The sequence below is a fragment of the Cyclospora cayetanensis genome, unplaced genomic scaffold (genome assembly GCF_002999335.1).
Source record: "Cyclospora cayetanensis isolate NF1_C8 unplaced genomic scaffold, CcayRef3 CcayRef3_contig_3, whole genome shotgun sequence".
Classification (NCBI taxonomy): domain Eukaryota; phylum Apicomplexa; class Conoidasida; order Eucoccidiorida; family Eimeriidae; genus Cyclospora; species Cyclospora cayetanensis.
The window spans coordinates 556,963-575,712 of NW_020312258.1; the positions used below are offsets into that span (position 1 = coordinate 556,963).

Sequence of the window (18,750 nt, forward strand, 5' to 3'; positions counted from 1 at the left end):
ATTTATTTAATGCAGCAATAACCGCTTTACTTGATCGAGCATCACGCTGCCAAGGGCCGCCTGTAAGCAGGGAATTGATACTCCCGCGCCAGGGTTCTGCCACTGGAGCAAACTGCTGCATCCACATATGGGCAGCGCACACCTACACTGGGTCTCCCAAAGGATGCTGCCCACCTAAATATCAGTCAAAATTCTTCAAGGACTTTTTGTGTCCTTTCATAGAAAGAGGCTTGTCTTTCCCTAGCCCGGTTTCCCTATTGGCGAGACGCGGGACTACGACTAGTAGAGGACCGAGACACTTGCGACAGGCAGCGGCACCATCAGAGCACTTAACACATTCGCATTAAATCACTGGGATCCACATAATTCACGGCAATAATAAAGATATGCGCATATTCTTCTGCGATACAAAAAGTATGTGACGTACAGACATACACACCAGCACTTAACTCTACACCAATTATTTACTATTAGTAAAGAACTAAATAAAGCGCTTGTATTCGTATATCGTATTGATTACAGGGAGGCGTCAATTCGAAGCAAGAAGGTGCAAAATTGTGTGGGGGCGCTAGATGGTGTGTGCAATGAGCTATAATTGCTTGGAATGCCCACAGAATCAGCTACGCGCACCCGAGCTGCCGCCCCCCCTTCATGTCGGAAACTCTGAGTGTCCCCAAGTGAGCAGATAAGCTCTTTTGCAAAATACTTAAAAATATCATTCCAAGTTTTTGCTAATTCTGACTCCAAGTGTCTCACTAAGGAGGCCTCCAACAAAGCTTAAAATTGGCAGGAGTTGGGTGCAGCTATTTCGCACTAGTGCACTGGCTGTGGCTGCGAAGAAGCGTCAGATTTCTTCAAACGATTGTCGGGCCTCGATTAGCTATCTAGTAATCCAATACTTGATTTGCTGTGGCAACGGAAGGGGATAAACCTGTGCCAACGGAAGCAAACGAAGGCAGAACGCCTGTTGGCGCGACAGAGGCAGACATGCAAGCTGATGTGAGTGCAGTAGCTAAAAAGCAGGTAGAGATGCATTTCTTGTCAGCCTATGAAATGTAAACGGATGTGTGGATGAGAGCATGCCGACCGGAAGAAGACTGGCAGCTGTGACGATAGGCAAAGACTCGGAGTCGTGATTAACCTTTTGGAGAACTGCAGCGCTTTGCACCCCGCAAATAAAGGTAAAAAGTGATCCTTGCGACCGTTTTGTGAATATACAGACACTTTGATGGTCGCCAATCGATACACAGGAATTTGTCTGCATGCAAGGATAATTACATGCCAATCCATCATACAAGCCCTGACTTGTCGGTGTTCACGAGACCAGATTGATAGCAGACTTTGGGAGACTTGAAATCTTAAGTAAGGGTATCTATCAATAGATGGCATCTACTAAAATAGGCAACCTTGGCTTGCGAAAGCCATAATGCTGACGAACTGCTGCTTTACAAAGGCTTACCTACGATTTACCCGACGTGTCCCGTCAGATGGTCGCAGGATGGGCAGTGACTCAGCGACAAAATAACTAGCGCTGACGCCCCTGTACGTGATGGACTGCTTAAGGAGTATCCACTTAATGCAACTCCTGCGCCGTTGGTTATGAAGGAAAAGCCAAGTCCAGATCTCGGAGCCTATGGATGTCGGGACTGGCAACCCGCCGTAGGCTACAGTTTTAGGTGAACGGGAAGAAAAAGCTAGAGTGAACCAGCGTACCAGGACAGCCTCCAATACTTTACGACAAAAGCCCTCCTGCTTTACTTGCGGGAGACTGGGTCATATGACCCAGAACTGCCAGCGAACATAAAAAGCCATAGCAGGTGGGCAGCGAAACTGGGCCTAGCGGAAGCAGGTTGCTTGGCGAGCAAAGAAGCTGAACCACGGAAAAACGACGGCCCCTTCTAGGCTGCGGTGTAATGAAGGGGGGTACAGAGGATAGAATTGCATATGGAGGAGCACTACGGGCATATTCTTTGCTGATACGAATTCACAGTAATAGTCATGAATTCCTAGCGTTACTTGGTACTAGATGTGCAGTGAATTTGTCGTCTGCGCTGTCTCACCTGCGGCTAAATATGAAGCTATTACAGCATAGACCTTACCTCAACACACCAGCAAGGAAGCTGCGAAGATATATAGGCGTGCACCTTGCTCGCATACTTTCACTGCTCAACTTGCTAAGAGTGCTGCTCCTTTGACACATCTCCCTCCACATCAACTGGCAATATGAATATTGGAGGAGTTGGGCCTGTAAAGGCCCTCGCTTCAGCATCAGTTTCCTGTGTGTGACCTGGACAAGTTAAAGGGTGTCGAGGCGGAGGAGCCTCAGTCAGCCGTGGAACTGCCGGAGTCTAGGACCATTGAGAACCGAGGATACACTGGTCGGGAGCTTCTAGTGTAATGAAATGGGGAAAGCCAATATTGACGGATGACAAAGGACTAGTTGCTGGCTTCGTTGCCTGTGAGAGAGTCTACGAACGACTCTGTTTGGCTAGCAAAGGTATTCGGCATGAAGGGCATTTCTCCGTTCCATTGGTAAGTGTCCTTCCCCAACACATGCTCTGCCTGAGGTGGCTATCTTCATCTGCGGGTATTGCTTGAAGCGTTCTGGATATCTGGTTTCAAGGTGGCCGCTGCACACAGATTTATTCCCAGCCACTCTTAGGTATGTTGATGCATCCTTCCTTTTGCCTATTTTAGGAATTAAAATAGACTGTGCTGTGCGGAACGTCTGTCTATGTTAGCGGACTTTGCTCTAAGGAGGCGCGGCCATTCTTCTGAACTACAGTATATTTTGTTTGCCTTCACATCTTGTACTTGTCTTGCTTTTTATTGTCGCAGGGGGGTTACATATATAAGCTGCTGGACGATAGCAAGCCATTACGCTGCCGCTTTTGTGGGGGTATCGTCCTTCGCTTGTTGTTGGTAGCTGTGTGTGCATGTGTCCTTCTTTCCTCTTGTATCACTTTAGCCGCGGATGAACTCATTTTTTTCTCATGCCTGTGAAGTAGCAATAGATGGGAAACTTTTGCGCTGTCTTGCATGCAGCCAGTTGTTCTCGACGCGCATGTATGGAACACGAGGGCGTGTGCTTGGAAATGCGCGAAAGAAGATTTAGCGGACTATGTTTTCTTTTACAGTGGTTATATCATCAACACGAGTGATATACAACAAAGAGAACTAATTTACGATTTTGTCTGTTCGTATGTAGTACTTATCGTAGAAAACAGTTAGCCCGGTACAAAAAGGCGCTATGTTGTGTGCGGTTGTGCCGAACGATCTGTTCAATTAGGTGTGACTGCTTGGAATGTGTGGAGAGTGCAACAATGCACACACAGGCTACCTATCACTATCCTCGCATGCGGCAACCTAGAGGAGATAGGGTAGGGAAAGGAGGGCACACTTCTTGAAAGACGCTCAAGAACTTCCTACAATTTTGCATTAAGTTGGAGAATAATAAAGGCGTCTCCTTATAGAGATTGTAGATGACCTGTTACAGAGGGGATGCACGGGCTTCAGACGCAAGGGTGCCTGCGTCTTTTCTCGCCAGACTAGCACCTGCACGAATCTGCTTACCGAAGGCCAGCCAACACATAGGGGGGGAAAGACGAGCGCGTTTTGTCATAGTTTATATGGATTAGATTACAGTTTCGTCTCTCGAGGCTTTTTGACGCCTTAGCTTCACGCATACCAGAACGCGAGGACTACGAGTTAGGTCCCGGCCTTTGCGCTTGCTGGCCTGCAGGCCTAAAGCTCTAGGGTAAAATGGGAGCAGAACAGCAGCGGCAAAAATGATTGAGCTCTGAAAGCACTGAAGCTGAAGCTGTAAGGGAATATTTAAAGGGGGTCTCCGCCTCCCCCCCAAAGTGCGTGAATATTTCCGACTGTGCCTCATCCGGTTCTTCAGGCCGCTGAAACTAATCGAGTCGAGTTATGCCAAAATTGACTGCTGAGACACCGTCGTGAAACCGAGAAGTTGAGCGAGGGGCAAAAGCTAGGCACTGCAAAGAGAAGATATCTTCTCATAGGCGCACAAAACGTTGCCGTCAGTTGATACCCCCAAAAGAACCCTAAATCCTAAGATATCACCGGCTAACGTCACAAGCTAACTTTAGGGTGAAAGAAACAGAATATTCAGCGGATCGAAGTGCATTGGCATCAGAGCAAAAAGTAAATTACATGCTAGTAGGAAACAAGATTTCTACACTAGCAGTACCCGTGCAACAAGTTTCTATCGAGTGAGAGGCGCAGAGGAGTCTGCGTTTCTTCACACACCGCGCTTTGTAGTACACTCGAAAGTGGGTGATGCTAAACGCCCTTAAGGCCCCAGGTCTGAAGTTTATACAAGGCTTCCCGCCTTAGTTCGTTTAGCCTAGGCTTCATGAGTGCTTTTGATGGAAGGACAATATGGCGCATTAGGCTCAGCCGGTGAGAATAGGTCTCTTCGCTGCAAAACTCTGACAGCGATATTTCAAGAGCCTCTTTTGTGCATGGGGGGGCCAAAAACGTCCCCAGGGGCATCCAAAGGCCGCGTGCCAGTGGATGAAGCAACTTAACCAGAAGAGGGGCGACACCCTGTCGCTCTAGCCGTACATACACTTTGTCAAGGGGCTCAAGAGGGGGGCCCTACACTGCGCACACAGCCAGGGGGCCTGGTACAGGAGGCGAAGGGGGAATTCCGCTGTCCACGAAATGCGCCGATCTGTAGGGGCAGCATTAGCTGCATGGCTTTGAGACTTGAGGCTGCATGGAAGTTTGCACGGCCTCGACGCAACTGCTCCAGCGTCGCACTTGCTGAGAGGTTGAGAATGCGTCCGGGTGCTTCGAACCCAGCGGACTGCAGTTCCTATGACACTCCAGAAAGGCCGACTAGAGCCGAGTTCGCAGCACGATTGATACGAGGGGAATAAGCGAGGCAAGCAGGGTGCGTCCTCGGAAGGCTAGAGCCCTTCAGATGGCCTCCTGTCAGGAATGAGGGGCCCCCGCAGTCTGCGGTTGCCGCCTTCTAAGTCCCTCCGCTTCCGTGCAGGAGGCTTTGCCCTTGTCCTTTTCGATACTCTCAACGCGTGGTACTGCCTCACTGGCTGCCTGGACTCCCGGCGATGCTGCTGCCTTGGCAGCCTCAGAGGATTGCGCAGCTGTGGATGGTGCATTAGCTGCATCATCTCCAGCTGCTGCAGACTGCTGAGAAGCCGCCTGGAGTTGCGCGCCCATGGTACGGCTCTTGTCTACACGGTATATCCAGCGCTGGTAGAGGTAGACAATAAAAATGATGTCTGAGAGGCAGATACACCCAAGGAGTCGATGAGGAAAAGCACTGGTTCGGGACTAAGTTGAAGGAACAGAGGGTCAAGGGCGGCATCGGCAAAGGACAAAGACTCCTCAGCTTGTGAAAGGAAGAGGAAATAATATTGAAAAGAAGATTTAAAAAACATCTGCGCTTGAAGTGCTCCCTACCGTCACGGAAGCAGGAGAGCCGGTGCATCCAGGGCATGTCAATTAGGAAGGAAGCCACATCGTCAACAAAGGTATTGAGGGACCTAAGACGCAAAGTGAGGCAGACGTAATTCGACTGCCCTGAAAAGACTGGAGGAATGTATTCAGGGTGTTGCCATGTCTTGTTTTTGTCGCTGCTACCTGCACATTTAGACCATCTACAAGCGAGGGCAGTGTAAAAGGATTGCTGCTGAAGGGAAGGCGAACGGCTTGCCTGTAGATCAGGGCACGCCACGGCAGGTGGTCTACAGACTTCAGTTTGTAGTTAATATATAGCTGAGGCGTCATCAGCACAAATCCTGGACACGACACAAACGGCAAAACACCCACAAAATCAAAGATGAGATTGGGCATATATGCGAGCAGGGCGCGTGCATGTAGCATGCGAACGGCCGAACCTCTCGCCTGGGGAAGCCTGCAAGGGCACGGGTAGGAAGTGCAAGCGAGTAGAACCACTGTGGAAAGACATAAAAAGAAGAAATGAGAAGGGTCAAAGAGGCACTGCCTCACCAAAAGTGTAGACGGAACCGGCGAGGACCGAAATGATGTACGAGTACCAGGACTTGTATTTGTTGTTTAGTAGCGCGTACACCGCATACCCCACAAGCTGCAGCACCATGCGCCTCAGAACGGCCAAGCAAGAACCCTGAGAGGGCCTAACAGGCAGCTTCTGCTGCTGCTCTTAGCCCCCCTTCCCAGCAAAAAGACTGCCTTGTGTGACAAGTACACCCGATATTCGCGGCTTGACAGTAGCAGCAACAGCAGCAGCAGCAGCAGGAGGGGTACAACGCGCTTCGTGTTTTTGCACATACACAGGGCGCCAGTGCAATGCTGGCGTAAGTAATGGCGGTGCGGTCATAGTCTTTTGTTTGGGAATCCGAATAGCTCCGAGTAAATGAGAATCGCACAAAAGGGAAGTCGTGTCGGCGCTCGAGTTTGACGGCTTTCGTCAGCTTCCACCCCGAGATTGCTGAGACCGTCAGGCGCATGCACAAAACAAACATGCTTGTATGGCAGCGGAGAGTGCAGGCAGCTGCTGCAACGAGCGCCTACATAGTGAGGACAGAGACAAAGAGGGCAGAACGGCCTACGCGAGCGGCACGGCAGCAACACCTCGCGAGACACAGTGTAAACATTCTGTCCCTTCCATTCCGGGTTGGGGCACGACGACACATTGCATGCATAGACCGTGAAACGCGCAACACATGCAAAATAAACACACGAGGTAAAAAGGAGGAGTTTGGCCGCTAATGAAGGAGCTGCGGACGCTCACCAATGCCAATAAAGACTTCAAAAAGGATGAGCCAGGACGTCTCCTGGCTGTCGAAGAGATAGAGTCCAATGATAAGCTGCGACAAGTATAGCTAGGGCACATCGTCATGCGCCTTCGAATTGAGCACGTCAGCGACACTATGCGTAAAACGCACTGGCAGAAAAGCAGCAACTGCGGAAACTCTGCGTGAGGGCTTTTGTTGACACAAGAGACGGGGAAGTCGCTAACCTCACAAACAAACCCAAAGATGAGCGACACCGCGGAGAGTCCCTCCATAGACTCGTTTTTGTACCAGAATTGCATGTCTGAAAATAGAAACGCATGCGTCTGGACTACTGCCGAAACTGCTCTTCGCCGTTTCCACATGAATTCTCCTACTACGCCTTACATGCGTGCTGCTTCGCTGCCGCGCCGAGGCAGGAGCAGTTCATGCGCATCCCAAAGCCCACTTACCGTTCTTGAACGCAAAGAAGGAGAAGACGGAGTGACAGAGGATAAATACCGCGGAAAATGCGAGCATGAAGGGGTTTGTTTCCAGGAGGATACGCTTGAGCATGAAGCCCTCCCGCGCACTTTGAATGCCCATCTGTACCTGCTGCTGCTGTACCCCCGTCATTTGCGACTGCAGGAGCCATGCGTGGACGCTTCCAACGCCGAAGGAGAGTGTAATGTTTTGCGGAACGTCCTGTGCAAGCCGTTTACACACACAGAGAGACAGCATTCGCAGCGCCGGGGAACGAGGCGCTGCACACGGAGAACCTTTAGCCAGTGGTGCAGCAGCCGATTACCAAGGAAAGCCGCGTGTGGAAAGGAGAGAAGAGGGGGTTTGGTGGAGGCAAGCAGCGGGAAGGGCAGACGCTGACATGAGAACTTACAACGAGGGTTGCGTTGATTGGAACGAAGTGCTTCTCGAGCAGCCAGAAGTCCGAGATGTTGACCATAGGCTCGTATTCTCCTGCAGCTAACCGCAGCTGAAGGCCTGCATCAGAAAGCCCCCAACACCCCTTCCCCTCCGAGCTCCATGCAGAGTTTGAACAAGAAAGGGCTCACAACCCAATGCGCTGCAGATCCATTAAAGGGCGGCAGGCAGGCCAGGTCCCTACAACTTGCAGACAAAAGCAAATGACGAGAGCGAGAAACAGACACACGGCGAGACGGATAACACGGAAACAGACAGACAGACAAACATATACACACAGACAGGCAGAGAGAGGAAAGGGAAAAAGGCAACAAGAAATGCACGGGAACGCGGCAGTGCGGGTGACGGGAATGAAAAAAAAGAAATCGAAAGATGGCAAACGAACCCTGCAGAGGCCCTGTGGAGAGCGTGGCGGCGCTATGCACGGAAGTATCGTATACGAGGGAGACGTCCAATCGGCTCTTGAGATGTCGGATGGGATCTGTCTGGTCATCCTGCAGTGCAGCGGACGCGGAAAAAAGGAGGGAAGGGAGCATGCATACAACAGACGATGAGGAGAAGGGTTTAAAGATGGCGCAGGGAGGAGGAAGAACGGGCAGACAGCGACAGGCGGGCATCCACAAACGCTGCCTGCCAAACCAGAGAGCACAATAACGAGAGAAGCGGGAGGATGAAACACAAGATGCAGATCAAAAAGACTCGCAATGCGGAATCAGAGAGACAGACGGACAGACAGACAGACAGACACGAGCACGACGGCATGCGGCAAGACGAAAGGTAGGGAAGGCCATGGACACAACGCAAGGAGCATCCATGGCAGAGCGAAAGGCATCAGGATCTGCGGATTACTGGGGCAGTTTGAGATTCATATATGCAAGAGAGACGCTCTCGCAAGCCCGAGGAATGTGTCAACGTTCAACTGGTTTTTAGTTTCTCTGAGAGGAGGGGAGTGCATGCATGTACCGTATTCGCGGTGTCCTGATCCCCGCCTAGCAGCAGAGAGTGCTCCTCCTCTTCATTCTTAAAAGGCTTCATCTTTTGCACCAGTGAAGTCGTGCGCTGTATCAGCCGTTCCTCAGGAAGTGCTGCTGCTGCTGCCACTGCCTCCTCGGGACTCATCTGCAGCAGCGATACATCCAAGCTCTTCCACGCCAACTGCGCTATTAGACACGGTTTAGGCTGGACGGGGGAGTGCAGTGACAGCGAGGCGCATGTGCATTACAGAGATGAGGGATAGAAAGAATGTGGGGGGAGGAAGCTGTGTTTTGCGCAGGCAACAGAGGGGCAAAAGGCAGGGGTCGCTGCTGCAGCACAGTGCGTAGGTAGAGCAGCAAGCACAGCTAAAGAAAACGCAGAGAGGAAGCACACAAGAACGAGCAGACACAAGCAGCAGCTAGCACCAGTCAAAAGCAGCAGCTAGAAGCAGACACAAGCAGCAGCTAGAAGCAGTCAAACGCAGTAGCTAGAAGCAGACGCAAGTAGCGGCTAAAAGCAGACACAAGCAGCAGCTAGAAGCAGTCAAAAGAAGCAGCTAGAAGCAGACACAAGTAGCAGCTAGAAGCAGACACAAGCAGCAGCTAGAAGCAGTCAAAAGCAGCAGCTAGAAGCAGACACAAGCAGCAGCTAGCACCAGACACAAGTAGCAGCTAAAAGCAGACACAAGCAGCAGCTAGCACCAGTCAAAAGCAGCAGCTAGCTAGCACGGTGTGGGCGCACTTCATGCCTATTCGCGTCGTATGCACTGTAAGGAACCACTGTGACTGTTAGGGCAAGGACAAGATCTTCAGAATCTAGAAACTCGGGTTGCAGTGAAATCTGGAGGGTTTTTTCTTCGCTTCGACTCCACCAGTCATAGGTGTATTTGGCAGAAAGCACACGCCAGGCCTCTATGGGGGCAGGTAGCAAGCGGGGTGAGGCACAAGACTCCTGCGTCGGTGGAGAGACGGCCTTGTCTCCTAGGGTCGAATTTTGTGCTGAGAGTGCTGCTTGCGTTTCTGCAGCCTCGGCGGATATGGCTGCTGTGTCAGCTTCTGGCTGTCTGTCTGCTGTAACCGTGCCAGAAGTGCTAGGGCAGTAGTAGTGGGAAAGGCGAGGAGGTGACATGAGCGTTTGCAGCGGCATGCGCCCCCAAAAAGCAAGTGCAGCCTCATCTGCGGGGGGGGGTTGCAGCATGCCAAGCCTTGCCTTGTACATGTCTAGCAATCCGAGTTGAGGATTCTCGTCTGCAGGAGCCTCCCCCAGAGCGCCACTGGAATTTTCGGGGAAATCTCTGGACGGCAGCGGAGGAGGCGAGGGAAGGTAGTGCAGATGCATGAAGACGTCCTGAAGAAGACAGAAAGAAAGAGACAGAGAGATAGAGGGACAGGGAGATAGATAGATAGATAGATAGATAGATAGATAGAGAGCAAGAGAGAGAGAAGCAGCAGCACGGGGGGCACCCCCTCCTTCCCCCACAGAAGAGCGCTATGAGCGGGGAGAACAGGACAGCCAAGGAGGTTGGGAACGAAAGGAACATGCGTTTTAAGGTCAGAGATTTTGGGTTTAGAGGTAGCTTTGCAGGGCGTGGCAATATGCGAGCTAGATAGAGACTTGAGGGTAGGCTCCTTCCAGCGTCCTCCTGGGGAACCGATTGCAGCTACGTGTGTAGGGGGTCAAAGAGTTGGAGGGTTACAAATTGAGCATCCGGGGTAAGAACATTCCGGAGGGGTGGGAGATGCTGCAGCTGCTGCTGCTGCGGCTTTGGGGAGAAGAAGGAAGCAGCCAAGTTCATGAGAGACTGGAAGACCATGATTTTGAACAGCATCGTTCCGATGCGCGCTGCATGCATACGGACAGTCGAGCCACCCACCGTGTAGCATTCCACCTGCGGCAGGTGCTAGAAGAAAGGGCGATGTGAAGGCTACCCTTTGCTGTAAGAAGAGGTGTTTCGCGAGGAAGGCGGAAGGACTTACACAAAAAGCCTTGCTGGGGAGCTTCCTCTGCCGCGGAGGCAGTAGCAGCGCCTGGTTCCGCCATCTTCAGGGCTCAGTGCCAATGCAGAGGGAAGGGATAAAGTGAAATGCGATGGCGTGGAAAGGAAAGCGGCAGAGCTCGGGACGCTTGCGCAGGGGAATGTCTCTTGATCCTGCGGCTGCTCTGGTTGCTGGGGAGAAAAAGCCTTTTAGCGGGTGTTACAGCCTCCCTTTCTTGCTCCGGCGGACTTGAAAATTGCGCACCTCGGCTTGGCTCGTTGCGTGTCCGGTGTCTGTACAGCTCAGAGTAGCCCAAAGTCCCTTCCTAACCTGGTGAGTCTTGGGGGGCCCTCCCTGTCTCTGGAGTAGAGGGGACTTCTTGAAAATTCCAGCAGCCTCTGCCGAGTCAAGAGCAGTAAAAATACAACAAACGAGCGACGAAGAAAGCAGGAGAGGCTCCAGCCTAGGCGCTCCGCGGCATGCACGAGCAGCAAGGCTGCACGCTGTTGGGGGTTCGTATTACAGCGGTCCTGCAGTATTATGGCTGGGGCTGTACCGACATCCAGGACACTTTTCACTGCAAGCCAGAAAACTCAGAAATGCTCTGCTTATCAGGCTCTCTCCTTCGACCGACCCTAAGGATTCGGCTCAACACTTCAAATACCGAAGCCTTCCCACTGTCTGCACGCCACGGGGGGCCCCTCGGAAGGCATCGGGAGCCAGGGAGGCCCCCTAGTAACGCAGAAGGTTGTTGCGCTTTTGCCTAGGAACTCGCAAGCGTGAATTTGTCCTCTCAGGCCCTGTAAATAAGCCTTTTTGTTGATCGCAGTCCTCCCTTTGAGCCTATACCTTGACCTTCCCCTTTTTCAGCGAAAAGGGAAGGACAAGAGACGCGAATGCAGCAACCCCTACCCCAGCACCAACAGCGGCAGAGATAGTGCACCTACAGCCTGAAGCTGTATCGCTGACTGCCTCAGGGGGAGGGTGACGGATGGCGCTGTGTATCCCCTTGGTCAAAGATGCCCCAGTAGGCTGAATTGTTGCTGGTGTTGTTCCTGTTGGTGGTGCTGCTACTCTTCTTCCTGTACTGGCCGAGACTCTAGCGCCTCGGGTACTGGAGGGGATCTGGAGGGGTTGGTGGGGGGCAGGTTGTGTGCTTGTGAGTGGGAGTAGATATCTGGCCCCTGTACCGCCTCTCGCCTGTGTTCCCTAGTCGCTTTGCCTTTTCTGGCTTGTGGCTTGACGACGCGTTGCTAGCCGAAAAAGATACATGGGGAACCTTCGATGCTGCTTCGCGGGGTGTGCGTGCGAGTTCTGCACTGCAGCTATACGCAGCAGCTTTCCGCTGCAGTGTATGCCTTGAATGCCGCGTTGCAGCCAAGGGCCCACCAGCACGAGCTTAAAAGAGTCTTGCTTCAAGCGTATGCCTCTCTCAGTCGACGCTGCGTGCTGTGCTCCCCTCTCTGCGAAACTCGGATCCCTTTCAATGAGGCAGTTTTTGCGTACTCGAAAGAGCGATCTGCGCTTGCAGCGTCCTGCAGCAGCCACACTGCACTTTGCTGCTCTTTGCTGCCCGTCTGCGTGGTGTCTGCAGACTGAGGCCCCTGCTGCAGCACCACTTGGGAGGCTCTCTTCAGACATTTGGTTCTTGCAGTAACGGATTTTGGTGTGTCTCTCTTTCGTGCAGTCTTCACCTGCCCTCATTCCCCGCCAAAATGAGAGTTCGTGGGAGGATCATCAGCCGGCGTTTTTTTCTGCAAGTTTGGAATGCGGGCAGTCGCCCTTCGTGAGCGAGTCCGTTTCTGCTGCAGGGTAAAGGGCAGCGACGTAGACTCTTGCTTGGTCCTTCCTGGCGTAACACAGAAGGCGGAGCAGCTCGCAAGGCTTCGCGTGGTAGGGTGGCCCCCCCCCTTGCCGTGGGCAGCAACACTTAGGCCTCTAGTAGACGCGCTGCTTGACAACGGATGGTTGGCATGCACAAACAACGGGGAGTTTTAGAGGCAGGGTTAGCTCCGGCGGCCTCCTGCTTAGCCCTCTCCCTTTATTTTTATCCTCTGGAACCTCCATCCAGCGACGAAGATACCAGCTAGTTGTGTGAGGGGGAGGGGTGAGGGCGGGAGGCCTTCATCAAGCTTTCTGCTGAGATACAGCACACGCGGTAAAGAGAGAGCAGCAAGATGCTGCCTCTCTCAGTCGATCTCGTGCTGCTGCTCGTCTGGCGATGGGTGCAGCATTGCACACAGGGGCCCCTTTGATGTGCAGTTCCTGTGCGCTGCTCTCTTGCTTCGCGCTGCGAACGCTTTTGCTCCTTCCATGCAGGTAAAATATCTGGTAGAGCTCTACGCCTTCGGATCCGCAGAAGTGATCCCTGCCCAAGTACCAATTGCAAAGGTAGATTTGTAGCGGCAAAAAGCAGCGGCGAGAAGGCCGCGGTAATTTAAACAGCGGCGCTGCGGGGGGAGTGGAGAGAAGGACAGTTGGACTGCCAGCAGCTGCAGACAGTAGAGCAGCAGCGCGAGCAGCCTCCCGCGGCGCTGCGCCGCTGTCTCTACACCAGACGCGGCCCCCTATATGTGTATATAGCTGCATCTTGCTGTTGCGTCTGCAGGTCGTAGGAACCGATGGCTTAGGCCTGCTGGACGTTTCGATTTGCAACTCTGCTGCGCTCGCGAATTCCGCCTTCGTGAGGGTATTTGGAGAACTTGATCCCCGCGTCTTGCAGCTTGGTCGCGTGCTGAAGCATTGGGCAGCCTCTCGAGGAATCAACAACAGGCAGGCCCCGATCTCACAAATCAAACAAGCAACCGAGCCGATTTTCCGTCGTGCTTCTTTCGTCATTCTGCTGCCCCGTGATTGCTTTTGCTAGGGTGTACGACGCATGACATGCCGCTCTTGGAGCCGTGTTTCTACGTGACACACAGGCAGCAGCAGCAAGAGCAGCAGCACATTGACTGTGTTTGGCTTCTTGAGTCTACGGTGTTGCAGGGCAGATGGAACATTGAGCACTTACACGCTAATGCTGCAGCTCTTCTTCTTCCTGCAGACGCGCAGTCCACCGATTCTCCCGCCTTACAAGTCCGCTTTCTTGAGCGCAGGGCCTGAGTGCTGCCTCACGTTTTTAAAGGGTTCTGTGTCTTGCTGCTTCTTCTGGCTTTTAATTTTTTCCTCCGTCTGGCCCCTTCACTCCTGCCTCGCACGCGTCTGTCTGGGCGCTCGAGCTCCTTGTGCGTGAATGCACACAGTGGCTGTAGGCATAACTCTTGCCGTTTCTGTGCGCGAAAGAGATCCTCCTCAGCGCGCCTCGTGCCACTTGCGTTCTTTCTAGGTCTCTTTAGAAGGCCCTTTCGCTAGCGGCACGCCGCATGCACCTGCACGCTCTGCTGAATTGCTGCTCAACACCTGCAGAATTTTGTCTACGCGGGGGTCACCCCCTGCGCCTCCGTGCATCACCCTCTGTGACGACACATGGGGATTCCACTTCCTGCAGCCCCTCCGCAGCGGGTTGTTTATTGTTGCTTTTGCAGGAGCATCGAGCTTTATGACGCGCGGTACGAGAGTCCTGAAGCCGCCGCAGCTGCAGCTGCAGAGACTCCCGACGCCTCTGAAGAAGCCATGTTTACGCAGGGCAGTGAAGCGGTCTCTGCAGGGAAGAGCAAGCCTTCTGGGGCTTTCTTCGGAGGAGATACACTGCGCCCGCTGCCATTCATGTCGGACTGCACGTATGTTTCTGTGGCGTTAATAGTAGGAATTTGTGGCAACAAGACGAGGGAGGCTGCGGTTCCTGCCTGCAACCTCCATGTCGATGAGGGAGATGTCTTGTACAGCGGTGACAGCGCTCTCCTGTGCTTTATATTTTTCCTTTGACGGTCTTTAAGCCTGGTCAAAAACACCATGCCAAGGTCCCTTGCTTGCCTCGATTTGCTGGTACGTATGCTTCTTTTGCAGCCAAATCCGTAAGGAGGTCATGAAGAACTTCGCGGTGAACACGGAGACAGTGGGAGAGCTTTTGCGTGGCTTTTTTAACGTAAGGGCAGACACAGACGCTATTGGCGTCTCGGCGCTCCCGTCAGCTGTATCACGGCGGCTTCTGGGGGCCCCTCTGGACGCTGGTCTGGACGTCTTGCAGCACACTTCTCCTCGTGCCCTTTTCTGTGGGTGCCAGCCCCTCCTCCCTCTCCAGCACAGCGTAACTAGCAGCTTTTTTCTGCATCTACGGGTGCTGGTTCTGCCTGTTCTTGACCATCTGCAGTTTTACGGATCCGCATTGCCGGCACTCAGCACCGAGGCCCCCGTAACGGTAGACTGCTATGACGCCTCCCTCCACGTCGGCACGACAGACACCGCCCCCTTAGACCCCCGGGCTTTGCACGGGGAGCAGCCTGCGCGCGCATGCGCCGCACGGAACGAACAGGCGGAGGGCACGCCACCCGGAGTTACCATGCAGACACCTGGGTGGCAGCCTGCGGCCAAGTGGGGTGTCTGGGGCCTTCCCCGCAGCGCGGCTCTTGCCCAAATCCGTTCCTGCAGCCCCCCCATCAGCACAAGCCAAGAAGGCGGCAGCAGCAGTTGTCGCCCTCCCTCTGTGTTGATGGTGCGATGTCCTCTCACGAGATGCATCGTAAATCGCTTCAGCCGTGCCGCCTGGGCAGCCATCGCGGCTGAATTTACCCGTGCCGAGCGCCTGATGCAGCAGCAACAGCCGCTCACTGCCCTGTGTGCCCCCCTAACGGCCTCCCATCGCGAGCGCAACAAGACCGGTAGGGAGAGACTTCGATATTCCCTTAACCTGCCTTCCCCCTCCCCTCTCAGACACAGACCAGCACTATTAGCAACCCTCTGCAAAAGGCGTCGAGCAGTCGGGACGCGGCTTCCAGTGATGCAGGTCTGGCGGCGCGTTCCTGACCCTTTTCAGTGCGCTCTCATCAGGAAGAGGGCTACGGTTTTTGTTGTTGCACATTTTGTACCCCCTTTATCGCCTTCCCGCTGCCTGCTGTCCAAGTGCGATTTTCTCAATAGCCTCTATACAAACTAAGGATGCGTACACGTGCTGGGCTGCCCTCAGACGTCCTACGCTACAGACGACTCGCGGTGGCCCTTGCTCGCAGTCAGTTCCTTTTGCCACCCCCACCAACCCCGCTGTCTTTCCTACATCCCTCATCGCCTAGCACGGCAGTGCCATCTTTCAGATGGCGTCAAGATGGAGGAGGTGGGCGCCTCAGCGCACCTCCCTCTTCTCCCTTAAACCCCGAGACTCCTCAACACAGCCCCCCCCCAAAACTCCCCTCTTGACAAAATCCGTCTTTGCACCGGTACACAGACGCATGCGGGCGGCATGCTTGACCCTATAGCGTCAAGAAACCAGAGCCAGGAGGCACCTGCCCAAGGGAGTCGCTGCAGGATTTTGGGCAGGCCAGGCGACGACATAGCGCGCCCCTCTCTGCGTCTCTGCCAATGGGGAGAGGCGCCTCGAAGCATCCACACGGCGAGGCTCCGTAGAGCTCGTGGCGTCTCGCGCGTGCATTTTTTCAAAGGAGAAAGCCACGCTCATCCACCCACTGTTCACCTTGCTGGGTCGAGGCGGCAAAAGAGCTCGCAGCGAATCCGCCTGTTGTTCAGCCTTTTCCGCTGGTGCACTGCTCATTCTGCCGCTTTTTCGCTTGCCTGCGGCTTCACACTAGAGGGGACCCTTTCGGTCTCGTTCGCTGCCCCCGACTTGGCGAGGAGCACATGCCACTCTTCCATGACGCTGCTAACCATGTTCATCTGAGAGCAGTCGCACGCAGACAGCGGCACCCCATGGTGTGTAGCTACACTTGAAGGAGAGGGAATGCGCTGCAACACGCGCGCACGACGCCCCCCTCCACCACAGCCAACAGCTGCAACAACCGCACACGTACAGTGGTGTTGTACAGGGCAGCAAGGTTGACAACCTTCTCTTCTAGCCGCGCAGTCTGCACCGCAAGGGAGTTCCCCTGCGCCTCTAAGATGCGCATGCGTCGCTTGTAGTCCTCCAGTTCTGCGAAGCCCCAAAATAGCAAGAAGCCTCATGTATCCGTTCATGCCACGCTCTATGCCACGCGTAAGTAGGGTGTCACTGCTGCCGCTACTGCCGCCCTAGTTCCTATTACTCCCACTCATCGGTCATCAAGGAATACTTGCTATCCTGACGGCGCTCCTGTTTCTGAGAAATCGCGCTTCAAAGGGGCCTCGCCACATACCGGAGAGGCAAGGGGGATTGACAACGTCTTCGAGACCTTGAAGGGTCCTGAGCTGAGTTGCAACGCTTAGCAACTGCTCTTCCTGCTGCAGCACAAGATCTCTTTTCGCCCGTAAGGTTAGCAGCAGCCGCGCCGCAGACACGTGTCCTCCCTCGAGCCAGACTTTCAGCTCGGAGTCTGCAGCAGTAGCCGCACCAGGATCAGCAGTTCACAGTCCACAAAAGGAGAAAAGGGAGCTTCATCCTAATAGGAAAGCCCCCAAACGGCACCAAGGCACACAGACGTTTCTCAGCACCATTCGGCAGCGGCGGCAGCTCGAAGAAGGGCTTCAAGAGTATTGCAGCAGCAGCAGCAGCAGGATACTGCGCACATTTCCCTTCGATGTCTGCCAGAGGCCCCCTCATGGCCGCATTCGCTTGGTGCTGCAGCCGGCAGAGGGCAAGCACGAGAGATGACTCATATTCTGCTGGACTGCCCGAGGCAGCCGAAGTCGCTAGGGTATCTGTAGCCGAGGAGGCGTCTAAGCCTGCAAGAGAGTGGAAGAGGCACATAAACACAAAAGATGCATTTAGCAGCAGCTACAGCTGCAGTCATCGCACCCACTACAGCAAACCAAACTGCATGAACCCACAGAGCAGACAGCAGGATGCAGGGTCGCTGAATGAAGAGCAGGCGCAGTTGTTGTGAAGGGAGCAAAAGCAGCTGTAGGGAAGGGATGTGCAATGCAGGGAGTGAAAGGGTTCAACATCTTAAGTCCTGCTGCTGTAGGGATGTTGTGGTGAAGGACCATGCAAATACGCATATATGTGCGTATATACGGGTGAAACATGCTCACCTATCGCCGATTCACAAAGCGCAATTCGCCTCTCGAGCTCGTCTAGTAGCAATCGGCTTTGCTCAACAGACACAGCCTCCTCATCTAGCTGCTGCTGTAGTAGCTTGGCAGCCTTGCACGTCTGCTGAACCTGCAGCTGCTGCGCATTCACTTGTTCATCTGGCTCTTGATTGGGTAGGCGCTCTTCCGTCTGTTGTTGCTCGGCCTCTGCTGCAGCAGCAGCTGATGTATCTGCAACGACAGCCTCTGCTTCAGCAGCAGGTGCTGCATCTGCAACGACAGACTCTGCTGCAGCAGCTGATGTACCTGCAACGACAGACTCTGCTGCAGTAGACGCTGCATCTGCAACGACAGCCTCTGCTGCGGCAGCAGGTGCTGCAGCTGCAACGACAGCCTCTGCTGCAGCAGCTGCTGTATCTACAGCGACAGCCTCTGCTGCGGCAGCAGGTGCTGTATCTGCAACGACAGCCTCTGCTGCAGCAGCTGCTGCATCTGCAGCGACAGCCTCTGAGGGTGTTTCCTCCATGACAACAATAGCTAGAAGTTTCTCAATGTAGGAATACCTGCGTTTGCTGCTTGCGCCGCAAAATACTGTGCAAGGCTGGTTCACTTACCGGCACACCACAACGCGGGTGGGAAACGGCGCTGCACAATGAATCAGCAGCTTCTGCAGCTTTTATTGCAACTCAAGGCGCTAAGCAGAGAGTTTCAAGGAGTGACCTTAAGTGCGCTGCGCAGTTTCTCATCCGCTACGTAGGCGGGTGTCTGGCGGCCCCTTTTCACTGTCCGAGGCTGCATAAACTGCGGCAGCTAGCTCCGCTGCAACACAGAAATTCTCCAAGTACGCAGAAATAAGCGTCCGTGGCCTGCTTCAGGTGTTCTCGTGGTAGCAGCTAGCGAAGGCACGCCTGGTTACCCAGTACCCGCAATCACGAGCCCTGGACCGTGGAGTCGAACGAAGCGTGTCCATACAATAGAGGAAACATAGACCCTCTACAATGTGTTTTTAAATACTATTTCCATAGAAGTTCGCAGACACGCCTGCATCTTCGTGGTTCTTG

At 53.8% G+C, this 18,750-nt stretch overlaps 3 protein-coding genes across 3 annotated transcripts; 1 reads left to right on the forward strand and 2 right to left on the reverse strand.

Annotated features, from left to right (window-relative positions):
- Window positions 1–4,962: 4,962 nt before the first annotated feature.
- On the reverse strand, window positions 4,963–5,781 carry LOC113147624 (cleft lip and palate transmembrane protein 1 homolog). Its single transcript, XM_026338750.1, has 4 exons — window positions 5,708–5,781; window positions 5,455–5,537; window positions 5,327–5,383; window positions 4,963–5,273 (listed from the first exon to the last, which is right to left on the reverse strand). Exons 1-4 carry the CDS (start codon window positions 5,779–5,781, stop codon window positions 4,963–4,965), a joined length of 525 nt encoding a protein of 174 aa, XP_026194535.1.
- Window positions 5,782–5,983: 202 nt separating this feature from the next.
- LOC34621158 (cleft lip and palate transmembrane protein 1) lies at window positions 5,984–8,178 on the reverse strand. The gene is made up of 7 exons (XM_026338751.1): window positions 8,071–8,178; window positions 7,642–7,737; window positions 7,269–7,451; window positions 6,995–7,093; window positions 6,767–6,809; window positions 6,306–6,463; window positions 5,984–6,100 (listed from the first exon to the last, which is right to left on the reverse strand). The coding sequence occupies exons 1-7, from the start codon at window positions 8,176–8,178 to the stop codon at window positions 5,984–5,986; spliced, it is 804 nt and encodes a 267-aa protein (XP_026194536.1).
- A 2,570-nt stretch (window positions 8,179–10,748) lies between these two features.
- Window positions 10,749–18,544, forward strand: LOC34621159. Its single transcript, XM_026338752.1, has 13 exons — window positions 10,749–10,852; window positions 11,006–11,371; window positions 11,507–11,620; window positions 11,962–12,057; window positions 12,448–12,529; window positions 12,956–13,027; window positions 13,245–13,408; window positions 14,161–14,423; window positions 14,512–14,660; window positions 14,886–15,393; window positions 15,699–15,761; window positions 18,050–18,096; window positions 18,227–18,544. Exons 1-13 carry the CDS (start codon window positions 10,749–10,751, stop codon window positions 18,542–18,544), a joined length of 2,346 nt encoding a protein of 781 aa, XP_026194537.1.
- Window positions 18,545–18,750: the final 206 nt, after the last annotated feature.